The 24,304-nt window shown below is 43.0% G+C and overlaps 3 protein-coding genes and 1 non-coding gene across 4 annotated transcripts; 1 reads left to right on the top strand and 3 right to left on the bottom strand.

The window, feature by feature from the left end:
- Window positions 1-4,283: 4,283 nt before the first annotated feature.
- trnaa-agc (transfer RNA alanine (anticodon AGC)) lies at window positions 4,284-4,356 on the bottom strand. Its single transcript has one exon. It is a non-coding gene; the product is annotated as a tRNA-Ala (tRNA).
- Window positions 4,357-15,559: 11,203 nt separating this feature from the next.
- kctd12.1 (potassium channel tetramerisation domain containing 12.1) lies at window positions 15,560-17,336 on the bottom strand. Its single transcript, XM_076747193.1, has one exon. The coding sequence runs from the start codon at window positions 17,004-17,006 to the stop codon at window positions 16,140-16,142; it is 867 nt and encodes a 288-aa protein (XP_076603308.1). The 5' UTR covers window positions 17,007-17,336; the 3' UTR covers window positions 15,560-16,139.
- Window positions 17,337-18,870: 1,534 nt separating this feature from the next.
- On the top strand, window positions 18,871-21,804 carry acod1 (aconitate decarboxylase 1). Its single transcript, XM_076747192.1, has 5 exons — window positions 18,871-18,952; window positions 19,171-19,332; window positions 19,722-19,811; window positions 19,915-20,114; window positions 20,752-21,804. The coding sequence occupies exons 1-5, from the start codon at window positions 18,941-18,943 to the stop codon at window positions 21,680-21,682; spliced, it is 1,395 nt and encodes a 464-aa protein (XP_076603307.1). The 5' UTR covers window positions 18,871-18,940; the 3' UTR covers window positions 21,683-21,804.
- Window positions 21,805-21,820: 16 nt separating this feature from the next.
- LOC143330534 (glutamine amidotransferase-like class 1 domain-containing protein 3, mitochondrial) lies at window positions 21,821-24,079 on the bottom strand. The gene is made up of 4 exons (XM_076747194.1): window positions 23,846-24,079; window positions 22,739-22,910; window positions 22,429-22,627; window positions 21,821-22,347 (listed from the first exon to the last, which is right to left on the bottom strand). The coding sequence occupies exons 1-4, from the start codon at window positions 24,038-24,040 to the stop codon at window positions 22,152-22,154; spliced, it is 762 nt and encodes a 253-aa protein (XP_076603309.1). The 5' UTR covers window positions 24,041-24,079; the 3' UTR covers window positions 21,821-22,151.
- Window positions 24,080-24,304: the final 225 nt, after the last annotated feature.

Below are 24,304 nucleotides of genomic sequence, written 5' to 3'. Positions count from 1 at the left end.
AGTTTGTGAGGTGCCACATTCCTGTGGTTCTGCTCAAATTATTTTGGAGAATAATCCTTTTTCTTAATTAACGTCACCACTAAGCCGGGCAGTTTTTGATAAACACCCGCTTCTCATTGTAATGCAAGCCACTTGAGGATGTTAGACTGAGCATGTTTCTCAAAACCACTGGCTGATTTCTAAGGACTTTGGCTCTTTATGGCTTCACATGAACCATAACAACTATTTCAAGCTTTCTCACTGGTGGTGGAAATAACTTGAATTACATTTCCACCAAGCGAGACTTCACATAAGACACACAAATTTTTCAGAAGGATTTGTCTGCTTTAGTTTGTTTGTTTCCTGAAAATACTCTTATTCTGTACATTTAATATAAATCCACTTATCTTAGCTTTACATAAAGACTGGAAACAGCTTGCCTGACCCTGTCTAAAGGAAAACCATCAACCTACGAGCACCTCTAGAGCTCACTAATTAACATGTTATATGTCGCTTGCTTTATCCAAAAGCTATTGTAACAATATCAGTTTGTGGTTTTACAGGGGAGGCAATGCGCCAGGCTATTTCTTGGATGGGTGCAGCAACTTTATGAATTCCTTGGTGGATGTCTGGTAACCTCGTGGTGGCAACAAGACTCCAGGAATTCACTGCTCCCAGCCAAGAAGCAGTCCAGCACATAGTCTCCCTCTAAAACCACATATCGATGTTTTTACGTTTTGGTTTTTATGTGCAAATAAACATGCAAGGTAAAAGTGCTAATTGTGAGCTTTGGAGGTGCTGGTAGTCTGATTTTGTTACCTACAGACAGTTAGATGTTTCCAGTCTTTATGCTTAGCTAAGATAAGCAGCTGCCACTGTAGCCTTACACTGAATGCACAGATATGTGAGTGGAATCGATGTGCATTTTTTCCAAACTATCTCTTTAAAACACTGAAAAAATTATGTGACGCCATAAAAGTCACGTAATTGACAGTTTAATGTATGTTAAATTTACAGTTACTGCCAAGCCAAGTGATAACAGTACATTTTCTTCATTGTGAATGGGTTGGAGCAGAGCAGGGAACATTAAAGGTGGATCAGTAGATAGTGTATTGTTGTGTTTGTATGTTCTTTCATCTCACATCTTTTTTGTGCTCATTAATCCTCCTGTGCCCTTTAGTAATCTCTCCCAGCCAGCCTGATTTCCTGACTGAGGAGCAGCAGCTGTTGACCTCTACTATGGAGACAGATTTAACTCTGATTCGAGAGGGTTGATTTGTTTTTTCAACTGTAGGCCATGCTAAAGCAGCTATCTGGTGATTCACCAGCTGGAACACAGCTGTTGTAGGCTGCATTTCCTCCAAGACACCACCCTCGGTCTTCCTGACAAACCCTCCTCAATCTAATAGGTAATCAATACCACTAATGTGCTGTCCCATCTGGCATTATCCTACATACAGAATGTCTTGCATTGGGTCAATGGCTGCCCAGGTAGGGGGAGATTAGCTTGCAAAGTGAGCAGGATGAGGCAGAAGATCCACCCTGGGAGAGGCTGGCTGCTCACCTCAGTCCTGTATGGGGCTGGTGGGAGGCTGACAGGAAACCCTGTTGCTCTGCTCCTCTTCTGCTCTTGGAGATCAGAGCACGGTTTGAGTACAGACACATCTGCTCTCTGCGAAGACTGAAAAAGAGGAAATAAAATGCAGGATAGAATAGATCCTCTTTGACCCACAAGTGGGATTTCTTTCATTCAGTTGCACCAGCGAAAAGTTTTCTTCTTTCATCTTCAAACAGGTTTGGCCATGAAGTCCATCAATATCCTGATCCATCAGTCATGTTTAAAGCAGGCAAATCAACCTACAATATTCAGTATGTGTGGAGATATTACCAAGCTGTACTATAAATGCTCTTAGGTGCTGATGAGGGTGTCAATTGCTTTCCTCATTTGCTGGCACTATCATTATGCCATTACATAATTTCTTTTATATAATTGTTCTTGTTCCCCAATGGCATTAAAGGAGACAGCCAAGTTCCAGTCAGCTCTTATTATACCTGTAATTTAAATCAGCATAAATGTCTCACCATGAGCCAATGAGAAGGCTGACTGCAGAACACATGATATCATTGCACACTGCTGATAATGATGTCGCTGCAGCAGGATTTGGTCCTGGGTGACTCACTGTAATGAATTCACCCACCTCTGCATTTCAAAGTCGTATCTGTGACTTATCACTCTGCTGTTTTTAATCAATATTTCATGGCTGAAAGAGGATCAAGACTTTCTCTAACTGAAATGATTCCTTGTAAGTACCAAAGGATATACCGGGAGACATGTTCAAATAGAGGAAAAGTATTTCCCTTTGATAATACAACGGCATGTGCATTTAGAAACTTGGTGAGCTTCCTTACAGGATCACTTACCCCTTTTAAAGGAAAAAAGACAAGCAGGACTGCTAAAGCAATTCTGAATTACAACAACAATGCTGACAAAACATGGCTGGTGGAAATCTTTGCCATAAAGCTAACATTAATAATTTAGGGCAGCGATATAACCTGAATATAGCAATTTGAAGAAAAAAGAGGAAATGAAATAACATAATTGCCTACAACACTCTGAAAGAATTGTGCTAGGAAACAGAGGCCGGTAATTAGGTCCCTGTGAATTCAATTGACATCCTTACCAATTTGAGCAAGCATTAATTGTAAGGGTGAACTGCACAGCACACGGGTCAGCCAGTTAGGAGTGGATATTAATTTCACCAACTGTCTCCTCTAGTTGAGCTGTTGTCAGCAATTAAACAGTGCCAGGGTGCAGACTGCACCTTGTACTGAGGACAGCTATTCCTCCAGGAGCCACACACACATTCCAGCACCAGACAAACAACGGCGAAGGGGGCCAACCAGAGGGTCCTCAGTGTCAAAGCCGGCTGGGCTGGCAGATCACTGCTCGAAATACACATACGCACAGAAATGAAACAGCCTCAATGCAACCAAAGTCAAAAGGACCGTACAAGAGAATGGTGTAAAGGTTTGACAGATTCACTCACCTAATGAGAGTTCAATTCACACAGAGGGTCACATGTGAAAACATTCACTCAAAGTGAATCAGCTCATCTTTCCCTTTCCCATTACTTCCAGGAGCTGTTTGGCACTACTGTTGCTGCTTCTGCTGCCGCTGACTGTTGATCAGCGGGCCAAACTCCAATAACTAACTTCAGAACTAGCACACGTCTGTCCCTTTGTGTTATCTTTCCTACGACATATTGATGTTTTTCTCTGTGACCAGTCAGGGTTCCCAGCAGTCAGCGGACCTTCTGTGAAATCACACTCTTCAAGGCCCACTTAGGTGAGTGGAAAACAACAAAGGCAAGAACAGAAGGCAGATGTAAGTGATGAAGAAAAGAACATGATGTCTGAGTAGTAATTGATTGTACAGGGTAGAATATAAAAACCTGGTCCAGTAGAGTTGTTCTATTGACCAAATGGACCTGAAAATTGTGAAGACTGACAGACACAATTGATTCCCGGTAGGGGTTAACGAGGCGGCACACGGAGAAAAGCTGCTCGAGGAAAAGTGGTTCTCACACTTTGTGGCTTGTGACCTATTCAAGTGAAACTGCACATGCCTCATCACTGGTTTACGGAGGCTCCAAACTGACAAAAAGCAATAAAAGGTAAGTCACAGGAACAATAAAATTCAGCCGTAAACAATACAGTTTATACAATACAATACAGTTTATTCTACAAGGAGCAGACTTGGCCGTGTTGGCCACATCAAACAGGCTACTTCATCTTCTGGAATTAGGAATGATAAGGATATTCCCACAGTTAGGTGCCACAGCTCAACAAACTTTTCCTCTCTTTCGTTGTCCCACCTTTTGTTGTCCCAGACGCTACAGGACAGGTCATTCAGCATGTCACTCTAAGGAGAATCAGAGGGACAATCCCCTTTATTTGTCACACAGATACATGCCATATCATGCCCACACACGCCATGCACTGGTGAAATTTGACTTCCGCCTTTAACCCATCCTGGTCGTCCTTCCTCCGCGGCAAACCAGGAGCGGTGGGCTGCCATCCAACCGGCGCCCGGGGACCCAGTTCCTTTCGTCACCATCGGTCAGGTGGTGAACTTCTTGCATGTTTTTTAGTGGGGGTATATTTTTTTATGGAGGATACCCCAGGTGAACACGGGGAGAACATGCAAACTCCACACAGAAAGGCCTTTTTCCTCACAGCAAAAGACCTTCTTGCTGTGAGGCGACAGTGTTGCCACTGTTCCACCGTGCCACCCAAAGTCTTCTTGGAGGATGCGGGCATCGATCCCGCTACCTCTCGCATGCTAAGCGAGCGCTCTACCATTTGAGCTAATCCCCCGACATGAGTACTACATGAGTACAGATGCCCAATTGTCCTTTTGTGCAGGCTGATTCCGGCATAAATGCAGCAGAAATAGATGTTTTTTTGCTACATTCTGTGTTGTTAATTATATTGTGACCACTCATATTGATCTTGCAACCACCAAGTTATTTTATTACCAGGATGTTTGACAGTGAAACTACAATGATTTCAACCCAGATTCAACCAACAGAAAAGAACCTATAGTCAGGTCATCACTGCCTCCCTGAAAAACAAGCAGCTGACATATTGTTGGTATTTTCTGCCACCCTGGCACCATGTGACCTTTACATTTCCAGAAAAGTCTCCCTGAATGACCGCAGTGTCGTTTAAATGTCACCTGTCTCAGTGTGATCAGTGCTTGGTGGTGAAAAAGGAATGTACTGAGTGCAACTCCACAGGCCACCTGTCGCACTGTTGTCACAAGCCACAATGTGATCTGCGAACATCAGTGAGAAACAATTATTTACAGCCAGGGAACGTCTTAATGAGTCATCTAAAGCTCGTGCCATTAAACCTGGATTCAAGATAATTAATGCACCGAGCAATAAACTCATAGTCAACAAGCATGTCAATAAATAAAATAATTTAGAAATTTTGGCGCTCTTGGCACAGCAGCCCCTCCAATAAAGAGTGAAATCTAAACTGGCAGCTTTTTCCCAGTGCTCTTAAATCTTTCACTTCCCACCATCTCCTCTAATCCACCATTTGAATTTGATCCAGTTGAAATGATGAAGGAGACGCTGCCACGTCATGATCAACCCTCTAAACTTACTGGCATTTCCACAGAGATGTTTTTTTTTTTTTTTTTACAGCAGTCACTTACAAGACTTCCAACCTGCTACCACGTCACATAATAATGAGCTCTTAGCAGAGATTAAAGTTCTGACACTTTAGTTTTGGCTGCTGGTAAAACACAACCATGCATTAGTGATGGCTTCATTTGGGATTTAGATGTGGCAATCAATGTTTTAGCAGCACTTTATCATAGTCAGGCAGTTCACTGGTCTGACAGAGCCAGGCTGCTTTTCTGATGCACTGTGGGGGATCCGAGTGAAAAACGTCTTCGTAAACAGGAGAAAATATTGAATCAGAGTCAATATATAAATGGCAGACTGCTGAGCCTTCTGCATTAATGTCCAAGATTGACGCACAGTTAAATGTTTCTCTTTGAGAGTCGGGTCAGCTCTGTTTGAGAATAACAACCAACACCTTGTGTGGTGAGTCAGGAAACCCTCTGAAGTCTTGACAGTATAATAGGCAGGACTTGACAATGTAATTATGTTCCAAATGTAGTGATTTTCATTAAGTATAATTCAATTTTGGAATCCTTTCTAATAAAAAATGTCAACATTTTACAAAAGGGAAGGAAACAGTCTCTTCAATCAAAATGATGCAGAAGCATTTATTTTATTTTATTTAGTTATGTTTTGTTTTGTTCTTAAACATTTCCAACAAATATGACACAAAACAACATCTAGGGTAACAGTAAAACATTGTAAAGCAAGTAACACAACAAGCAGGTCAACCTGGCCATGTAAAAAGCAGCTTGTAGATGAAATTGAACAACTGTTCAAATAAAAAGCATATAAATACATTCTCATCATGACAGAAATATTTACTTCATATTACGTATTCACATTATCTAGTAAGGGCCCGTTGTTGGTGCGTCCTGGGAGTGCTTGTCTTCCAAACACCTTTCTGGAGTTCTGAGAGTTGACTAACTTGATCTTTCCTTCTAGCCTCCTTCTCCGTGGGGCATATTGCTCCTTGTGGCTGTTCATGCTGTTCATCTTACAGATGAGCATCTCTAGAATTGCTGTTGCTGAGGTGCACATCAGCTGATTGGTCTCTGTAATGGTCCTAGTAGGGATAGTTCATACTGCTGCATTCACATCTTCAAGCAGACTTTCAGAGGGTAATTTATCACACAGTAGTCAAAGTCTGGGTGTGCCGGGTGCTTTGCTTAGCTATGATCTTCAATCTCAGGTCAGTTGCCGGTTGGTGGGGCTTGGTACCCAATCTCGGCGTGTTGGGAGGATCATCGTACCTCCCCTCTGACCTGTCGTCCTGGCTCCCCCTTGCCGTAGCATTGCTGTCGTACCTCACAAATCTCTAGTTGCCGTTTGCAGATATGGAACACTGAGCTAGCAGTTGTTTCATTGTTAGTCTAGATGTTGGGTTTCGAAGCATCCAGTTATCCCACATCCTCTTCCTGTTCCCCTTCTCTCTAGGGTTGCTTGTTTGGTTCCAGGTTTTCTACTCTAGTGCATCTATGTCTAGTTCCAGTAGCACACTTCTCATGAGGGTGGCCTAGTTTCACAATGCCTGACACGGACCTTTTCTTTTTTTTCAAAGGCTTAGAAATGTCCTTAAACAGCTAGGTTTTGAACAAATGTTATTGGGCACTATACTCAGTTGCGGATTATTGCACATTTTGTGTGCTAGTGAATACTTACGGGATGTGGGATTCACTGAAAATAAACTCCACAGCTCCCAATGAAGTGTTTCAGTTATTCTTTCCCAGGTCACACTACCATTTATAGGTATTCACAGACAGATTCAAAGGCACAGGCTGTTGTCATTCACCATGTTGCATCCCAACCAATGAGTTTGCAGAACTGTTTGTGAAAAGGGCAAGGGATTTTTGAAGGTTGACATTGAAAAGGCAGAAATGCATGCTCACATGCCTTTTGTAGGATTGTTGCAGCAGTTATATGTAACATGCCATCCAAAATATATTTTCAAAAGTTGTTCTCTGGCATGATGCTTTTCTAGCATCAAAATAACTCCACTGATGCTTGCCAGAGCATGCAGTCTAAGCTTCGCCTCAAGGTTGAAGCTCCAGTGGCAGAACATTTGATTTGTATTTTCCGTCAAACAGACACTCGTCTCTCTGCATCTCTATCAAAAACTGCAACGCTGATGAGTTGATGTATTTGCATTTTTGCTTAAGTGTGTCCATGACAGGATTTTAAGGCAGATGATAAGCTTTTAAATCCTTGGTAACCGACACAAGCCATGTCATGTTAATTTCCAGAACAAAGGAAGACTTTCATTTGCCTTTACACATATGCCATGTCTGAACATTAAAAGCTGTTTGCAGTAGAGGAAGATTATTCGACCTAGTTATCTAATCAAGCTTTAACCTGTAAACAAGTTCTGCAGAGAAGGCAGACATCTGTCAGAAAAGAGTCCCGCAGATGTTAGATGTTTGGTGTTTGCTAAGCCAGTTTTTCTATAGCTCTCCACGCTACATCCTCACTGTGCTCACTCCTGAACATGGGAACAGTCATTGCTGTGATCACACATATCACACCACGGACTTCCTGCACAGCTCATGCTTTAGTTCTGTGCTGCTGACATTTCCCTCCGTTAATGCTGGGTCTGATGGATATCTCCTGCATGTCTGTCAGCGTGATGCAGCTCCTCAGAGAGAACTATTATTTCTCTTTTAGTATAAGCGGAAAAATTAAAGGGAAAAAACACCCAAAAGAAGCATCATGTACCTCCATAGTGTCCCTGTTGGCTGATATTGATTTAGCATGTTACATAATATCTGTAGGGGCTTCCATCAACTCCTCCAGTGTTTATTCTCCTGCTACAAAAAGAGGATTGTCAGACAGCCAGTGTGCAGATGAGCAATGCAGCACAGCTCAAAGCTGGATGAAATCACTTGTGAAATGCTGTGTACATAATGTTTTTTTTTCCACCAATTCTTGCTTTGAATCTGATATGGCAGATACAGACATTTATTTCTTTTATCTGAACACCACAGCTGTCTCTGCGGTTGTATCAGCTTCTGAGAGTGCTGTTGTTATTTGCAGCCTTGAGACTCATATCCTCTTAATGTTTAATGACTTGTATCTATTGTAGGTTGGAGAACACCTGTGCCTTTTCGTTTTGATGATGACGTTAGAGGGAGTTAAGAAAAGTAAATTGATAAGATGATCCTAATTGGTCTACCCTTGCTCCCTTAAACTATATGTTTTATGTTTTCTCATTTTAATTTGAAAGTACAAGGGAGAATGGGCATTCAATAAAAAACGAGAGAGAAGAGGACAAAGGTTTGTGCAGAAATATGAGATACGCACTGAGAGAAAAGTACAACAAATTGGCCCTTTCTGACAGATTTGAATTGTTCACTGGCTTCAGACATAACTCAACAATGCATGGTTTTCTATGAATGACAGCTCTTGCGGCTCAGTCTGACTATTTTTAGTGGAGAGGACATTGATAACAGCAGTCCTGCCAAAAGAAAAAAAACACTTGAATTCACGTTAAAATGGAAATAGTACCAGTATCTCCTCATATATTGCATTCTCCTCATAGGAAGAGACAGGGCTGTGATTGTGCTTTTCTTTCAAAGTTAGATCTTACATGTGCAAATACAAATAATGTCCTCAGAGTATTTTAGACTAAATTGTTGTTGGACTGCATTTATTTCAGACCACAAATAATCAGTTTGAATCTGTTGGCTTTTGAGGAAATTTCTGTCCTCAGCATTCTGGCCAAGAAGAAATGTGCAAACTCAAACAAAACGTAATCACATAATAATGATATGTCTCAAAGTGCTTCCTTTGCATGAAAACCAAAACCAGCTTCTGAATGTTGGTTGCACTTTAGAAGGAATTAAGAAGACTTTGGCAGCATAACATGACTGAAAGTATTTGTAATCAGTACCAAAGGAATAATCTGAATCTTTGTCAACTCCACCACATTACAGCAGAGGGTCATTTTTTGTCTGCATGCTTTTTGTATTTTCCAGAAAACTTCTACAATATAAAATGATCTCTAAATGTCCTAATATACATTCATTGATCCAAATCCAATTTGCAGTGTAGTGTGCAAGAGCTCAGGCTCAACATGGATTAAGTAATTAGTTTAGCTACTTTACACCAAATGAATCCCACTGAGTTTGGTTTCAAGGAATACTTCTGCATTTTTGAAAGTGAATGATACATCTATCCTGGCTTGGTCCAAAGGTCACAAAATCTAATATATGTAATTTGTACAAAAAAAAAAAAAGTATAGATACCACAGTTCACCATGTTTTCCTTTGGTTATTCGGAATATTGCTTGGCCAGGAGCAGCTGCCAGGCAACCAGCAGAGACAAGAGAAGTTACAGCTGTAATAGCCAGTTTTCAGTTGTTATGCTAAGCTAAGCTAACCAGCTGCTGGCTCCAGCTCCGTATTTGCTGTATAGGCATGAGAGTGGTGATCTTCTCTTATAACTCTCGACACGAAATGGCAAAAGCACAGTCAGGGTTCAGTCCAGTGACTTGCAGAAATGGTTGTGTCGAGCCATTATTCTTCTCTAGAGCTGAGAAACTAGTGGAAATCCTTTCAAATTTTATTGCATAAATACTTTTCATAAGACAAAAACAACAGCGTGAGGATTCTTATGTTAAGTTCACATCACTTAAAATGGAGTGCACTTACTCGATACATTGTGAATGTTGTTTATCAAGTGAACTTTAATGGCTAAAGAGGAGGCTGTAAAAGAAACCCGAGATGCTGTGGTTCATGTTCAAGCCTATAATTTAAATTATTCCTGCCATGTATTACATGTATTGAGTACAGTCCTTTAATTGCGCCGAGATTGTTGTTGAAGGAACATTTGAGAGAAGCTGTTAAAGGCTGTTAAAGTTGGACTTTCTGAGGAAAACAAATGAATTGTTCAGAATTAATTGCCTGCTCCCTGATCGTGCAGTAATTACCCTGTATTGTGCTGTATGAGTTCATACAAAGCAGTTGCTGCAATTATTCCCATAATTTCAACTGATTCTGCTTTACACTTCTGTCCAGAGTAAACACATCAATACATTAATCAAACCTATTTCTGAACGCAGACGTAAGCATCTAATTTGATACTTCGCCCTTTCAGAGTGATTTTTCATGCGACTGCACCATGTAATTTGGTCTCCTATACGCAGAAAGGCGTCTTCTCAAAACCAAGCCAGATGTGGAAAACCCAAAACTCGACCAATGGCTGCAAAAACCAAATCCTCTGAATTCATGTGAATACCACTGGACCGCATGCGTGCAACCCTGTCATTGTGGACTAATTCTGCTCTCACAGGGTGACTCAGACAACTGTAACAACCTCCCAGATTCAGCTAGGACAGAGAAACACTTCTAACATTGTACTATACATGATGTGACATTACATACGCCATTAAAAGTATGTTGTACTTCTTACTGTTCCCACAGCGGAGAAGAAAAAACATATGCCTCCTCATGAATAAAGAAAAGCAGTATTTTAGTTCAGATTATTTTGCAAAGGATCAAAACTGCTTTTTTGTACAAAACGTTACCAGTTTTTGGTGCAGGGATCAAATATAGAACAGGCTATGTGCAATCAGGCACAGCCACAAAAGGCATTAAAACTGCTCAGAACATCAAGGAGATAACAAATGGCTCGCTTGCTTAAAAGAACATCTGATTTGCAATAACCCTAGAAATGCAGAGAACACTCAAATGAAAGGCCTCCATGTGAGACGAGTGGTCCCAAGTCAGCTTTTATACAAGTGGAAAGAGCATTTTCTATTTGATGACTGTAATTTTCAAAAGAACGCAGCTGGCATGAAAGGTGGGAGGCTTAATGGCCCCATGAATGGATAGAGCAGCATGTAAGCTCAGGTGATCAGGACGCATCACATTAGTCTGGATGCTGCTGATCGCAAATGATGACAATTGCAATCATCTAGCAGAAGACTAAAATGAAAGGAGTCTAAAATAAAAGGGCCGTGCACATTAGAAACTTTTATGAAAATCAATTTTCAGTGCAATGCACTGTCAGCAGCATCATTTGCCATATGTGTGATAAGCTTAGTCTGACATTACAAGAATATCAGCAGTATATCTGATGGCAACATCGTACCTAAGACTCAGCAGGACGTATTTGTCTCATATTTTATCTAATAATTTTGTTTGTGCTTGTAACTTAGGTCTTTCATCCCAATGAGAGCACATACACACATGGTGGCGACAGTGACTCGAGCTGCTGCACCTTTGCCCTCTGAACCACACGAATAATCCTTACTATCACTAATACTTTTTAAATCTGGTGTCTATGACAGCATTCTCTCACTGGTGCACCAGTAGTGATGTGTTTTATGTCAAGCAGCAATGATTGATTTGCCAGAGTTCAAGCAGGGAGCAACCGTAACAACAGAGCACGCTACAGCAGTGCTGGTTTTATACCGTAAGTGCATCGTCTGTGTTTGTGTAACTACTGTCACTGCCAGCAAAAGTAGATGATGGAGTTTTCTAACAAGATGTCAACATTCTGAAAAAGTGCAGCACATTTTACTGTGCTTAAAAATGTTTAGATCATCCAACACCATACTCACTGAGCCTTTTTACCCCATATAACACTGTAATGTTGTGCTTTCACATAACAGCGGGAGTTATACTCCTAAGAATACTGACTGATGCATGTCCCCTGTTGTGAAGTCAAGTTCAAAATGTATTTCTGACTCAGAATTTAATTAGAATAATGAAGCCTTTGGTCTGGAGTCACTGTTGTGATGCACTAATGAAACCGACTTTGATCTAAAATAACTCAGGAAGCTGATGCACATCCTGGACCCATGCATGGAATTCAAACAGTGCTGATGTGCTGAGGTTCATGTCAGGGAGCTCCATGTGGAGCATGCGCACAGAGGGGAAGAGAGGAGACCAAATATTACAAATAGACATAAACATGTTTGAATAGAGAGAACAGTGACACTGTTTGACAACCAAAATCTAATTTTCTCTCAATCTTGCTGTTTTCCTTCAGTCCTTGACTCACTTTGTCTCACAGCTTCCGTCTTTTGTTCTTTGTTATCCCATCATCACTCACTGTGAAAAACCTGCCAACCCATTTATTGCATTTCCACTTTACTGAAAGGTTGCACAGCCATGGCAACAATAAGTAATTGTGAGTAACTCAATCATGTTTAATATATTATACTATGTGCAGTATAACGTTAGAACATTCCCATCACTCCTTTATTTCTTCTCACAATTAGCAGCATCAGTACCAACTGCAGTCATGTTGCTTGTTCTGCTCTGTGTTCTTTGTTTTCCCTCTCGAGCAGTTATTAAGCAGTACAGGTCGATAAGAAATACACATAGCAATGCATTTGCTGCCAGATACTGTGACTAGTATATCCAAATAATTGCCCATTAAATATCTCTGACTACCACTAAAAAGAAGAGAGAAGTCTACCCTGAATGAAGCATTACGAGAGTAAAGATACATGTGAGCAAAACTGCAGTGGAAATGAGTAAAACCCAAATGTCTTTAATCTAAACGGACTCACGTTTGGGATTGCTTATCATTTAATTTTAAATTACAGATAACAAGCGTCCCGCGGGAGGTATAAAAACCTGCTCTCCCTAAACTGGCTGAAATGTTTCCATTTAAGTGCACAATGAGATTGCAACTGCATGTGTTGCAACAGCTTGAACGATGTGTTCCGCAGTAAATGGCAGCTTTTGCTGCACATGTTCGAGTGGGCTTCCTCCCACAGTCCAGAGACGTGCAAGCGGAGACTCTAAATTGTCCTGATGTACTGTGTGTGTCAGTGTGGGTGTGAGTCAGTGATTGTTTGCAGGTTGATATCTGTGACAGACTGGTGACTGATCCAGGGTGTTTCCCTGCATTTGGGCCAATGAAAGCGGGTCCAGACAGCAGCAGAGTAATTATTGGTCTGGTGTGTAAACATCAAAGAAATGTAATATAAGCTCTTGAGCCTGTTTTCAGATTTGAATATTATCAAAGTCTGCAGAGAGCTGGACCATGCCAGGTTTGGCAGGGAACTTATTGAAATTCAAATCTCAAGATCACAACATGTGTTCATTCCTTTGAATCCATCAAAAATGGAACTGTTTGGACGCATTTCATCAGACATCTTGTGTTTGTCCTGATTGTTTTATCTGTTTATCTGTCTGGACCTTCCCAATACACAAAGAATAATTTACATATATGAAGGCGTGTGACAATGTCTTGGCTATTGATTTGTCTTGCCAGATACATTTGAGTCTATCAAGGGTGATATTACTGCAGATGTCTGTGAGGAGTCGTCTCAGTTACTGCAGCTGCTGCTTCTGCGCCGTGTCACCCATCTGGATCACGCAGTCAAACCTGCCCACTCATTTACACTGTCGCATGTCGGCCTGTGTCATTCTGTGAGCCCGACTCAAAGAAGCCACCAGTAAATCTCAACGTTTGTTGAAATACTGAAACAAATAATAGAGCCAATCTAGGTCTTTAAATAAAGCATGCTTCCCCAAACCCCCTCGCTTGACTCACGACACGTATCGGGAAATCCAATTTAGGCCAGCACTGACACAAAGCTGCAGGGCACAACAATTCTTTCTCTTCTCTGTCCACTGATGTACTGTTTTTAAAAGTTCTTGTCAGAGGCCCAAGCCCAAATTTACAGTGTTTCTCAGGTCCATTTTTAAGTTACTTGCTGACCTACTGTTAATGTGTTTATAAAGGAAGCCAACTTCAGTGTTTTTAGAGGTAGCAGCTACCAATTTAGGCCTTTTTCACACCAGGTGTTTCAATTTGTCACTGAAGAGAAAAGCACAGGTGTTACTGAGGTTGTCAAACGTATCTGAACTTCCACACTTTCTTTAATTAGTTAATTATGCATTCATTCATTCATTCATTCATCTTCTATACCCGCGCATCCCATTTCGGGGTTGCGGGGGGCTGGAGCCTATCCCAGCTAGCAATGGGCGAGAGGCGGGGTACACCCTGAACCGGTCGCCAGCCGATTGCAGGGCTATTATGCATTCAACAGTATCATAAAAAACTACAGTCAGATTTTCAATTTAAGGCTGCACAGATGAATAAAAGGGGAAGAAAATCAGCTGATCCTCAATCTGTGGCTGTCATTCAACCACTGTACTGTGTTCACACGTGGAGCAACATAAGAGGGGGGAAAAAAAGAAATAAATAATGTTGAAAGCATTAAAAAGAACATAAGAATGTGTGAATGGGAGGTTTAAATTCTGGTATCATGACAGTTACTAATGATATTAACAATGGCTCTGTTCTATTCAAGTATCCCAGTGAGCCATGACCCTGTGACAGTGCCCAACACTAGTATCCTGAGACAGAGCCATCTAAGTGGAATTCAGCCATCATTAGATTATTTTTTACACCTGTGCTTTTCCTGCTGTAGCTGTCTTAACTGAAAAAGGCTTCTTGATAAAAATGACCAGTTTTTAAACCTACTTTGAGTCATTTATGTGTCCACTATGATCCCTGAACAGATGACTGTTGCTCATGTCTGTTTTGTTCCTGTCAGGACAAATTGAACCAGACTGATGTATTTAGCACACGAAAACCCAAAGATGTTCCCTCTGGGAGGATGTCACCGGACCCCCACAGAGGTTACGTCACTGCCCCCGGTCTATCAGCCCCTTGGTGTGCTATAATCCCACCAGTGGCTGCAAATGTAAGGCCATGTTTTTCATGTCTGAATGAAGAACATAATCCAGGGCTGGCGGTACACTGCGCAGTCAAATAATTCTCCCAGCAGAGGTGCACCAACCCACTCTCCATTCATCCAGAGTCCCTGGCAGACTGGACCCTCCTATTTGTGTGCAGCTGGACCCTTTCATTATTTACACTTGAAATGATAATGACATCATGTGTGCACAGCTGCACTATTTGCATCCACACGGCATGCATCTGAATTTGTGTGACAAAATAGATAGGTGGAAACGGATCCTCCTGGAATATTTACATGCTAACTATATTCAGATGTGGCGGTTTTCTGCCTGTGTCATTTAATAACAGGGCGAAGTTGAATAGAAAATAGACACAATGCTTTGAAATGCGAGGGACAGACTAGTCAGAGCCGTGGTCAGGGTCAGGGTTTCTGTAAGTCAGACGTAAACACAGTGACAAGTACAGACACATTGCTGCCACTCATATTTCAGTCCTGTGTAGCTTCTTCTGGGTTGAAACAGTGTGACAGAGTTTGTTGAGCTGGCAGCTTCAGTGGCATGACGGCCTGAGGTTCCTGGGTAGGGCATCTCTCTTTGAGGCTGACTCTTTGATTCCCCACTGAGTACAGTTTAAAAGGCTGGAGGCAGATGAATGCCACTACTTTGTCGTTCTGTGCACTTTGTGCGGATGTTAAGAAGACGATAGGATGACTGGCAAAGGGCTGAGAATGGCAGAGTAGAAGATTTTATTTCATCTCAACAGGTTTAACAAATACAACTCTACCAAGCAAGCACATACACTTACAGTCATGTCAGTGATAGAACTGCTAGAAGAACCTACTAGATAATACAAAACTTGGCCAAACATGTGATCAAGCAAGCCTAGAAGTTACAATGACACTGAATACTAATTGCTGCTTGTCTGTTCTTGGATCCTGCTCAGTTCACACAGCACTGAGTCAGATATGACTGAAACATTCACATGCAGATCTAAGAGATGGAGATGGTGGCATTTTGTTGGTGTTTTCCACGCAGTAGGAGCTCTGGATGGGTGTGTCGACTCAAATGATGCTCCGCTTACTCTGAATATCCAAATTTCTGAATCTTCTCCCATCAGACTCGTTTGTGGAGGATCTCCTTTGGGGCATTTTGTGTCTCTGGTTTAACCACAGAAGAGATAATACTATGGAGCAATACGTTTGCAGTCACTCGCCATTCAACACAGAAAATGCAATACTTCCTAAAGACATCCCCTGTATATTATGAAATGTCTATTTACATCAACCCGACATGTTTGTGTTTGTTATTCCCGACAGAAGACATATTCAGTGTAGCTTGTCCAGATTTTGTCCTCGTTTGGATCATTGCTGGTGTAGGCGCAGGTGCCTGTGGAGCTGCAGGCCACCATGTGGAAGCCCGCCTCTGTCAGCTTGTCAAACGCCTGCTCTAGAAAATTATACTTCAGATAGTAGCGGGACGTGTATCTCTCCGGGGGCCTGTCCGGGTCTCTGCTCTCATTCAGCGTGTCCCCAAACACTTCTTTGGCCAGAGACGTCTTCCCGCAAACCGTGATGCGCGCCACTCTCCTGAATTTGGCGTCGGTTTGGATGTCTCTGCCAATGGTGTACGAACCGCGGTATCCCACCGTGATATAGCCCGACTTTCTGGAGTCCAGTGATGGGGAGCGCATGGCCCCGCTGACCGACATGGTGCGTAAAGTCTCCACGCCGCCGGAGGAGCCGCACTGCTGCGCGCCTTCCTCCGTGTCACTCTGGCTAATCTCCTCGCTGATTGAGTTGTCCTTACTCACCCGGGGGCTGAGGCGTTTGGCAAGGTCCCGCAGCTGGAAAAAGTCAGCCTCCCTCTGCAGTCGACTTTTCTCGGGGAAGTAGTCCGGCAGGACCAAGTTGAGGTCTCGGAGATAATCTAAGATGTAGCGGAACAAGAACCCGTCCCTGTCCAGGAAGAAGCGCCCCTTGCTGTCTCTCGCCAACTCCTTGGGTGACTTCTTGCTGAACATGTTCCACAGCAGCGAGTCTGGCACGGCGATGAGAGTTTTATGTCTGGTAACGTAAACCTGGCCGCCGACATTCAGCTCGATAATCTCTGAAAACGGGGAGCCCGAGTCTCCGCAGGTGGACACTCCGCGCTCCGTGTCGGCCAGAGCCATCTTCTGCACTGATGTGGGATCAGTGGGAACACTGAGCAACACACCGGCAGCGCCTTGTTTATGAAGCCTTGGCTTGCCACGTGCGTGAGGGCGCGTGCGTGATGGGAGGGGGTTTGTCTGCTAAACTGACATTTAACTATAAAATGACTGTCCTGCCCAAACTGTAAGCGGCCCCGCGTGAGAGCCTGTGCTCTCTCCTCCTCTCTGTGTGCGTGCGTGCGTGTGTGTGTGTGTGTGTGTGTGTGTGTGTGTGTCAGAGAGAAATGCAGAGCAAATCCATATGTGGTCCTCCAGCCTCACTTGAAGCAAGCATCCACGTTTGATTATATGCAATTGCTTCTTCTCCTGCCCTGTTTGGTATAAATATAAATGTAGTTTACCCCCGATGACTGTTTAATCAAGGAAAGAAAAAAAAAAAACAACTCTGTTACATTAGAATTTTTACATATTCTCACAGAAGACACAAAATCAGAAACCTCACAGCTGCTGAGAGTGATTCCAGCCTTGAAATCAAGAAATGGCTGGAAAATATGGAAAGAGTGACACCCATTGCAACTCTGATGGAAATGCAGCTGTCTAACACACACACACACACACACACACACACACACACACACAGAGAGAGAGAGAGAAAGGGGAGAGAGAGTCTTAACCCTGAAACAGCCCTTTGAAGAAGTGAGTTCTGCCAGTAATGCTCACTCTCAGAGTTTAAAATTCAAACTGGTGCTTGCAGTCAGCTCGCTGCAGCAGGGACTCTCGCTGCAGCAGGGACTCTCCTTTTATCGCCAAAGGAGACGTTGCATCAACTTCTGCCTGACATTCATTCCCTGAAGTCTTACTCAAGACAAACCACAACCACTATGAGCCTAACAAACCAACCCTTCACTTAACTCTGCCCCTCACCAGAAGCCCAGTCTGAGCCCTATAATGTAACGTTTAACTGTGAGGAGACCGGCTTTTTGTGCACAGATAGGAGAGAACTTCTCATTCTGTGACTGTGGGGACAGACAGGAGGGATCCCTCAGAACTGGGACAAAGTTTTGATACCCATTATACACACAGAGACACACGGAAACACCACCTCTGCTAGCCAGTAAATTACTGTGCATCCATTTATGTGATATTTGGTGTATTACTGTATTTTTATATAAACTGCATAACATTATCAACAACACAGAACAGTTCTGATGACCTCTGTCACTGCTCATAAGAGCCATTTAAATGTTGTCATTTTGGCAAATTCCAGTAATCAGCTGCTTCTACAGTCATATGCGCTGACAGCCTCACTCTGATCCTCCTCATTTACCAGCCTATGGCTGTTTTGTCACCATTGACTTTTTTTAACACCACAGCTGGATTGTTCTCCCTTTTTTTTCCCCAGCAGTTTGAACACAGACATCTCTTTGTCATGTGATTATCATGAGTGATTTGGTTGAAATGGGTCATTTCCCTGTCCAAAACTTCCCATTGCAGAGAGATGAATTTCCATCGTTTGTCATGTCAAAAAGAAACTGAGAGTGGAAGTTAGGAGGCTTGCTACAGGCAACAAAAACACAGGCGTGGGTTCACTGTGATGACTTTATGGTGTGCTTTTTTTTTCTTTTTTTCTTTTTTTTTAAATAAGCTTTAACCTTTCTGTCTCAGAGACAACCAGGGTGGTTTAAACTTCTTTAATATCTGAAGCTACATTTAGCTTTGGAGCTCCAGCATTTGTAATTAAAACAAAGCAAAAACGAGAGATTCCAGTATGTTTAAAGTCAGGAAAAATGGATCAAGGACGCTGTCCAGTCATTGTGAAAGTGCCTACTTCTCATCATGGTGGTTTTTTTGCCACTTTGGAAATTTGGAAGACCAGCCTTCGGAGAGTGAAATCACTATAAAAGACGAATGTACTTGGATGTTTTGTCACTTGAAGACATTGTTGATCTGCAACAATGCTACGCAAGGTATTGCTGTTTGTTTTTTTTTGTTTTTTTTTTCATATTTAGACATTTTTTTGATTAGAGTTTCTCAGTATTTCACTAAATTAGATTGGATTTTTAAAGAGCATTTTCACATTTAGAGACAAATAGATGCTGCATATTTTAACTTCTTTGCCTGGTTTGATCCTTTACAAATGTACTGTCTGTGGAGAGGTTCACATTGCAGAGTTTCACCTTTCCAGGGTATTACAGAGAGCTTTGGAGCTGCTATCCATGCCCTCAACACCACGCGGCTGACAGATGGTGTGATTAACCGGAGCAAAAGGATGATGCTGGACACCCTGGGTGTTGGCCTGTTAGGAACCAGGACAGCTGTCTTCAACAAGGCTCTCAAGTACAGTCAGGTACAGTGAACTGCTTCCCATACCTTTATATATCCACTATATCCCTGAGTGCCAGTGTGTGACCATCACCAAGTCTTTCTTTATTTGAAGTTGTCTGTGTTGATATTAAACTGAAATACTTAGTCACTGATTGTTAAAGTTCTTTTACACCTGACAAGCACTACTAATTGAATCGGTCTGACCCACTATTGTGCACTGTTTGTGACTCATTTCCTTGTTTACATTAATAGTCCACTTCCTGTACTTTTTCAATAAGCCTATTAGTTGATCTAATCCCTTTTATGCTGCTATTTGTTCATTATTCTGTTTGCTGGAAATTGGGAAATGTCTCCGCTGAACATCTATAATTAAATGCACATGTATCCTCATGTTAATTTGTCTGATTGCAGTCGTTCACGTCTGTCGAGAGGAGCAGTGTTTGGGGCAAATCACAGATAACTCTTCCTCCTCATTACGCTGCATTTGTCAATGGCATCGCGGTAAGCTCCGTCAAATAGATGGATGATAATATATAGCAAATATAAACACGATATGGTGGCCGGTTGAACTTCTGGTGATCGATTCTTTCACGTCTGGTAACAGGTTCACTCCATGGACTTTGACGATACTTGGCACCCTGCTACTCATCCCTCAGGAGCTGTGCTACCGGCCCTGCAGGCCCTCACAGAGTCACTGCCCAGCCGGCCCTCTGGTCTAGACCTGCTGCTGGCCTTCAATGTTGGCATCGAGGTGCAGGGCAGACTCATGAGGTTCTCCAGAGAGGCCTACAACATCCCTGAAAGGTGAGACAGTTCATGATATTAACCAACATCAGAGTGTTCTGGACCAAGTTAATGCACAGATCTTTAGTCCAACTTTAAGTTAATGTACTCTGGAAATAGTTGAGTGTTAAAGGGTTGATTCACCCAAATTACAAGTGCAACACCTACATCTAGTGGTGTAGTATCTAGCCATGCAGATGGAGGTGGAGCTGATGAGTGGATTATAGTTTGTGGTTCTTAAAGCGCTGAAATATTACATTTAAAGAACTCAGCTGGCAACGTCTGTCTCCAGAAAGTGTCCCTATCTCAATAATCCATACACCTCACTGTCAGCAGTTTTCAGCAGAAAGTAGTTCCAATCAAAAAAAAATTCACAGCAAAGTATGTGGATTATTTAAAAAAGCAAGCTGCTGTGAAGTTTTTCCAAACAGAATTTTGGAATGCTGTAATCTTCCATTAGACAGACGTCTTAAACGTCGGGCAAAAAAGTAGAAATCTGTGTGAAAAAAAGAGGAAGAACATTATCAGAACTCATGCACCAGCTAATGATTATTATAATAAGCCAGCCAATCGATTAATCAGCTAATCATTTCAGCTCTAACAACTTTAAACAATCACATAGATCCTAACGTTTGGTCATCTCTCCCGACGCTCTCAGATTCCACCCTCCCAGCGTTGTCGGGGTGATGGGTAGTGCTGCAGCCTCGGCTAAGCTCCTGGGTCTGTCCCCTGCACAGTGTAGTCACGCTCTGGCTATCGCAGCCTCCTCTGCTGGGGCCCCCTTGGCCAACGCGGCCACACAAACCAAACCTCTCCATATTGGAAATGCTGCTCGGAGAGGCCTGGAGGCCGCTCAGCTGGCCCAGATGGGTCTGGAGGGCAATCCAGCCATCCTGGATATGGACTGCGGGTTCAGGGTTTACTACAGGGACTACAGTCCTTCAGCGATGCCAGATTCTAGTGACTTTAAGTGGATTCTGGAAGATCAGGACGTGGCCTTCAAGCGCATCCCTGCTCATCTGGGGATGCACTGGGTTGTGGATGCGGCGCTGGCAGCCCGCGCAAAGCTTGAAAACACAGTCGGGAACTTTGACCTCAGCCAGATCAGGCAGATCACACTTCGAGTGCCTCCATCCAAGTACGTCAACTGCCCCTTACCCACCACAGAGCACCAAGCCAGGCACTCATTCCAGTTCAACGCCTGCTCCGCCCTGCTGGACAACAAAGTGACGGTGTCTTCCTACAGTGAAGCTCAGATTAACCGGCCCGCTCTGAAGGAACTCTTGTCCAAAGTCAAGGTGGAGACCCCCGAAGTTAACCTGCCCAGCTTTGACAAGATGTACTGCGAGGTGGAGGTAGAAACAGATCAGGGGCAGAGTTTTGTGGCCAGATGTGATACCTTTTACGGCCACTGGAGGAAGCCGCTGAGTCAAGAGGACTTAGTGGAGAAGTTCAGCAGTCATGCTTCAACAGTGCTGTGCACAGAGGGGGTGGAGGGCGTGATTGATGTGATAGGAAACATGGAGAGAGTGAGAGACAGCTCAGCCTTGGGTTCATATCTGAGGATGACAAGCAGTCAACACGAGTAATCATGCAGCTCAAGGTTTCTGTGATTGTTTGATGAAGACAAAGGGTGTTAACGTGTGTGAAGTCATTTCACATTTTAAACCTGCACAAGAATATCATAATGTAAATATTTTATACTGGAAATAAAGTGAACTGAAAGATGAACTTTTATGTTTTATTGCTTTTTTTTTTTTACACCACACCAGCTGCTGCTTTTCTATAATGTGATCAACTGTGGCATCATGAGACTGATCCACTGCTACAGAGCACAACCCAGTAAGATTGAGTCAAACACAGACTTTAGCTAAATAAATCAGAGCATAGTGCACATTACTACAACAAATGTATCTGGAAGTGATTCTGATCAGGGAGTTACTTTAACATAACTTTCTATTCATCTCAGTTCAGCAGGCAGCCACTGTTACGCTCACTGAAACGACATCCCCCCATTCTTTTCTTTCCGTTTCCCCTTTCTTTTGAGCGCCGGTAGAATCAAGCCAGTTTCAGCACGTCCTGCACCATCGCTCCGATTCCGTCGAATATCTCGTGTATCGGGGCGTTGCACATGAAGGCAGAGGTGGTGACCAGCTTGTTCTTCCCGTCCACGTGGCTCTCGCTGACACTCTTACTCACATGCTTGCAGCCCAACTCGCCTATGGCCGCTGCAGTGCCAGTGGTGTCGGGGTACCTGAGAGCAAACGCACAATGTTTAGCTGCATGAATTTGTCACATACAAAAAACAGTACGTGCTCAGGCGGGTTAGACTCACTTATCATCCTTCTCGACGCCGACGGTGACCTCACAGCCAGGGAACACCTTGGCAGCCAGGACGGGTGAGATGCAGCAGAGGCCGATGGGTTTGCCCTCTCCGTGGAACGCCTGCAGCACGGCCTTGACCTCGTCATTCACAGAGCAGTCCTTCCCCTGTACGGCCCATGTACAGAGGTTCTTCGCTGCCCCAAAACCACCTACAAGACACAGCAAAAACGTTACAGTCTGACAGAATCAACAAAGGAATCACACAATAACACAAGATGAGATGAGTAAGGGAGCAGGCTGTGGGGCTGTTGTGACCAAACCTGGGAATATAATGGCGTCATGGTCCTTGACACTGAGTTTAGACAGGTCCTGGATGTTTCCACGGGCCAGTCTTGCGCTCTCCACCAACACATTTCTCTTCTCCTCAGACGGCTCGCCTTTCAGGTGATTCACCACATGCATCTGGTCAATGTTGGGGGCAAACATGTTCACCTGCAGTGGAAAAAGCAAAGGTGAGGACTCTCATTTCACGAATATAAAAAAAATATACCAAACACCCTTTCAGACCACAACTGATCTTTAGCTCCTAGAAACTATAAAATTTGAATTAAGAGGAAAAAAATAGCCATCACATGTTAGCTAATGAACAAAGACATTTAAAATGGGGTGGGGGGGAGCCAATTCTCTCATTGGAGCAGCTGGACCCAGAGAACATTTTGCATTTTTGCTGAATAAATAACTTACGAATAAGAAATGATTACAATTGAAGTCAACAAGCTATCAACAGAATTGATAAATTCTATTACCGTTTAAGCACTAGAACTAAAATGAGGAGTCAACACTCTCAGTTAGTCAATTCAAGTTTTTACAACAACAATAATAAACTTTACTTGTATAGCACCTTTCACACTGCAGCTCAAAGTGTTTTACAGTAAATAAATGACTTGCACTAAGTCCTTGACATAAAAAAAGACAGATAATTAACAAATGAACATAAAAACAGCGACAGAAAGTATAAACTCTTTCCTGGAAAGTGTGTCCTTGCTGAGCTGTGGCAGAAGGACAGTAACATCACTGGAATAACAGTGAGACGGGAACTCTTCAGGGTCAGTATGGTCAGGAGGTACAATTACAATGACTGATGTACATGTGGGCATGTGTGTATTGCTTCAACACCAACAGGAAAAATGTGAACTTATCGTTGAAAAGCATAAAATATGTGTAACTTAATCAGTGCATCAGTGTGGATGGCAGTTTGTGTGCAGGCCACCATGAGTGTGTAACTCTTTGACAGTAAAGCAGTGACTGTCCTCCTCTATGGTCACATTACACCAGTGATGAGAGGCTGCAGACTGTCTGTTTCTCTCACACACACGACACAGCACGCAGTATCAGCAGCACCTGCCGAGCAGAGCTGTCTAACTTACATTTGCACCTCCTCTGCTCAGGTGGACCAAAACAGCGGAGGCTTCGTGGATCTCACTGCCATCGTAAACTCCGCAGCCCGCCAACACCACGGCCACGCGCTTCCCCATCTGCGTCGTGTAGTAACTTTTGTTTAATGCCTGAACTGTCCTGACAGTCACCAACTTACGACCACAGTGGTGCAGCAGGGTGAGCATGGCGGCCTGTCAGCGGAGAGGACGGACGCTGTCTTCTTCTTCGGGGCTGAACGGTGGTTTGAATCAGGCGTCTCGGACCGTTGGCGCCATCTACTGTATACAAAGGAGCACTGCAGCTTCACCGCGTTAAGTTCTTCTTCTTCTTCTTCTTCTTCTTCTTCTTCTTCTTCTTCTTCTTCTTCTTCTTCTTCCCTACTTTCTTCTAGTTTCAGCTTTTCGTTTGATGTTTTCTCAGAACTTAATGTGATTTGCTCTAGTGACATG

Source organism: Chaetodon auriga, chromosome 13 (genome assembly GCF_051107435.1).
Source record: "Chaetodon auriga isolate fChaAug3 chromosome 13, fChaAug3.hap1, whole genome shotgun sequence".
NCBI classification, from domain to species: domain Eukaryota; kingdom Metazoa; phylum Chordata; class Actinopteri; order Chaetodontiformes; family Chaetodontidae; genus Chaetodon; species Chaetodon auriga.
The sequence above is the reverse complement of the archived record's forward strand: the minus strand, read 5'-3'. Positions and strand labels throughout refer to the sequence as shown.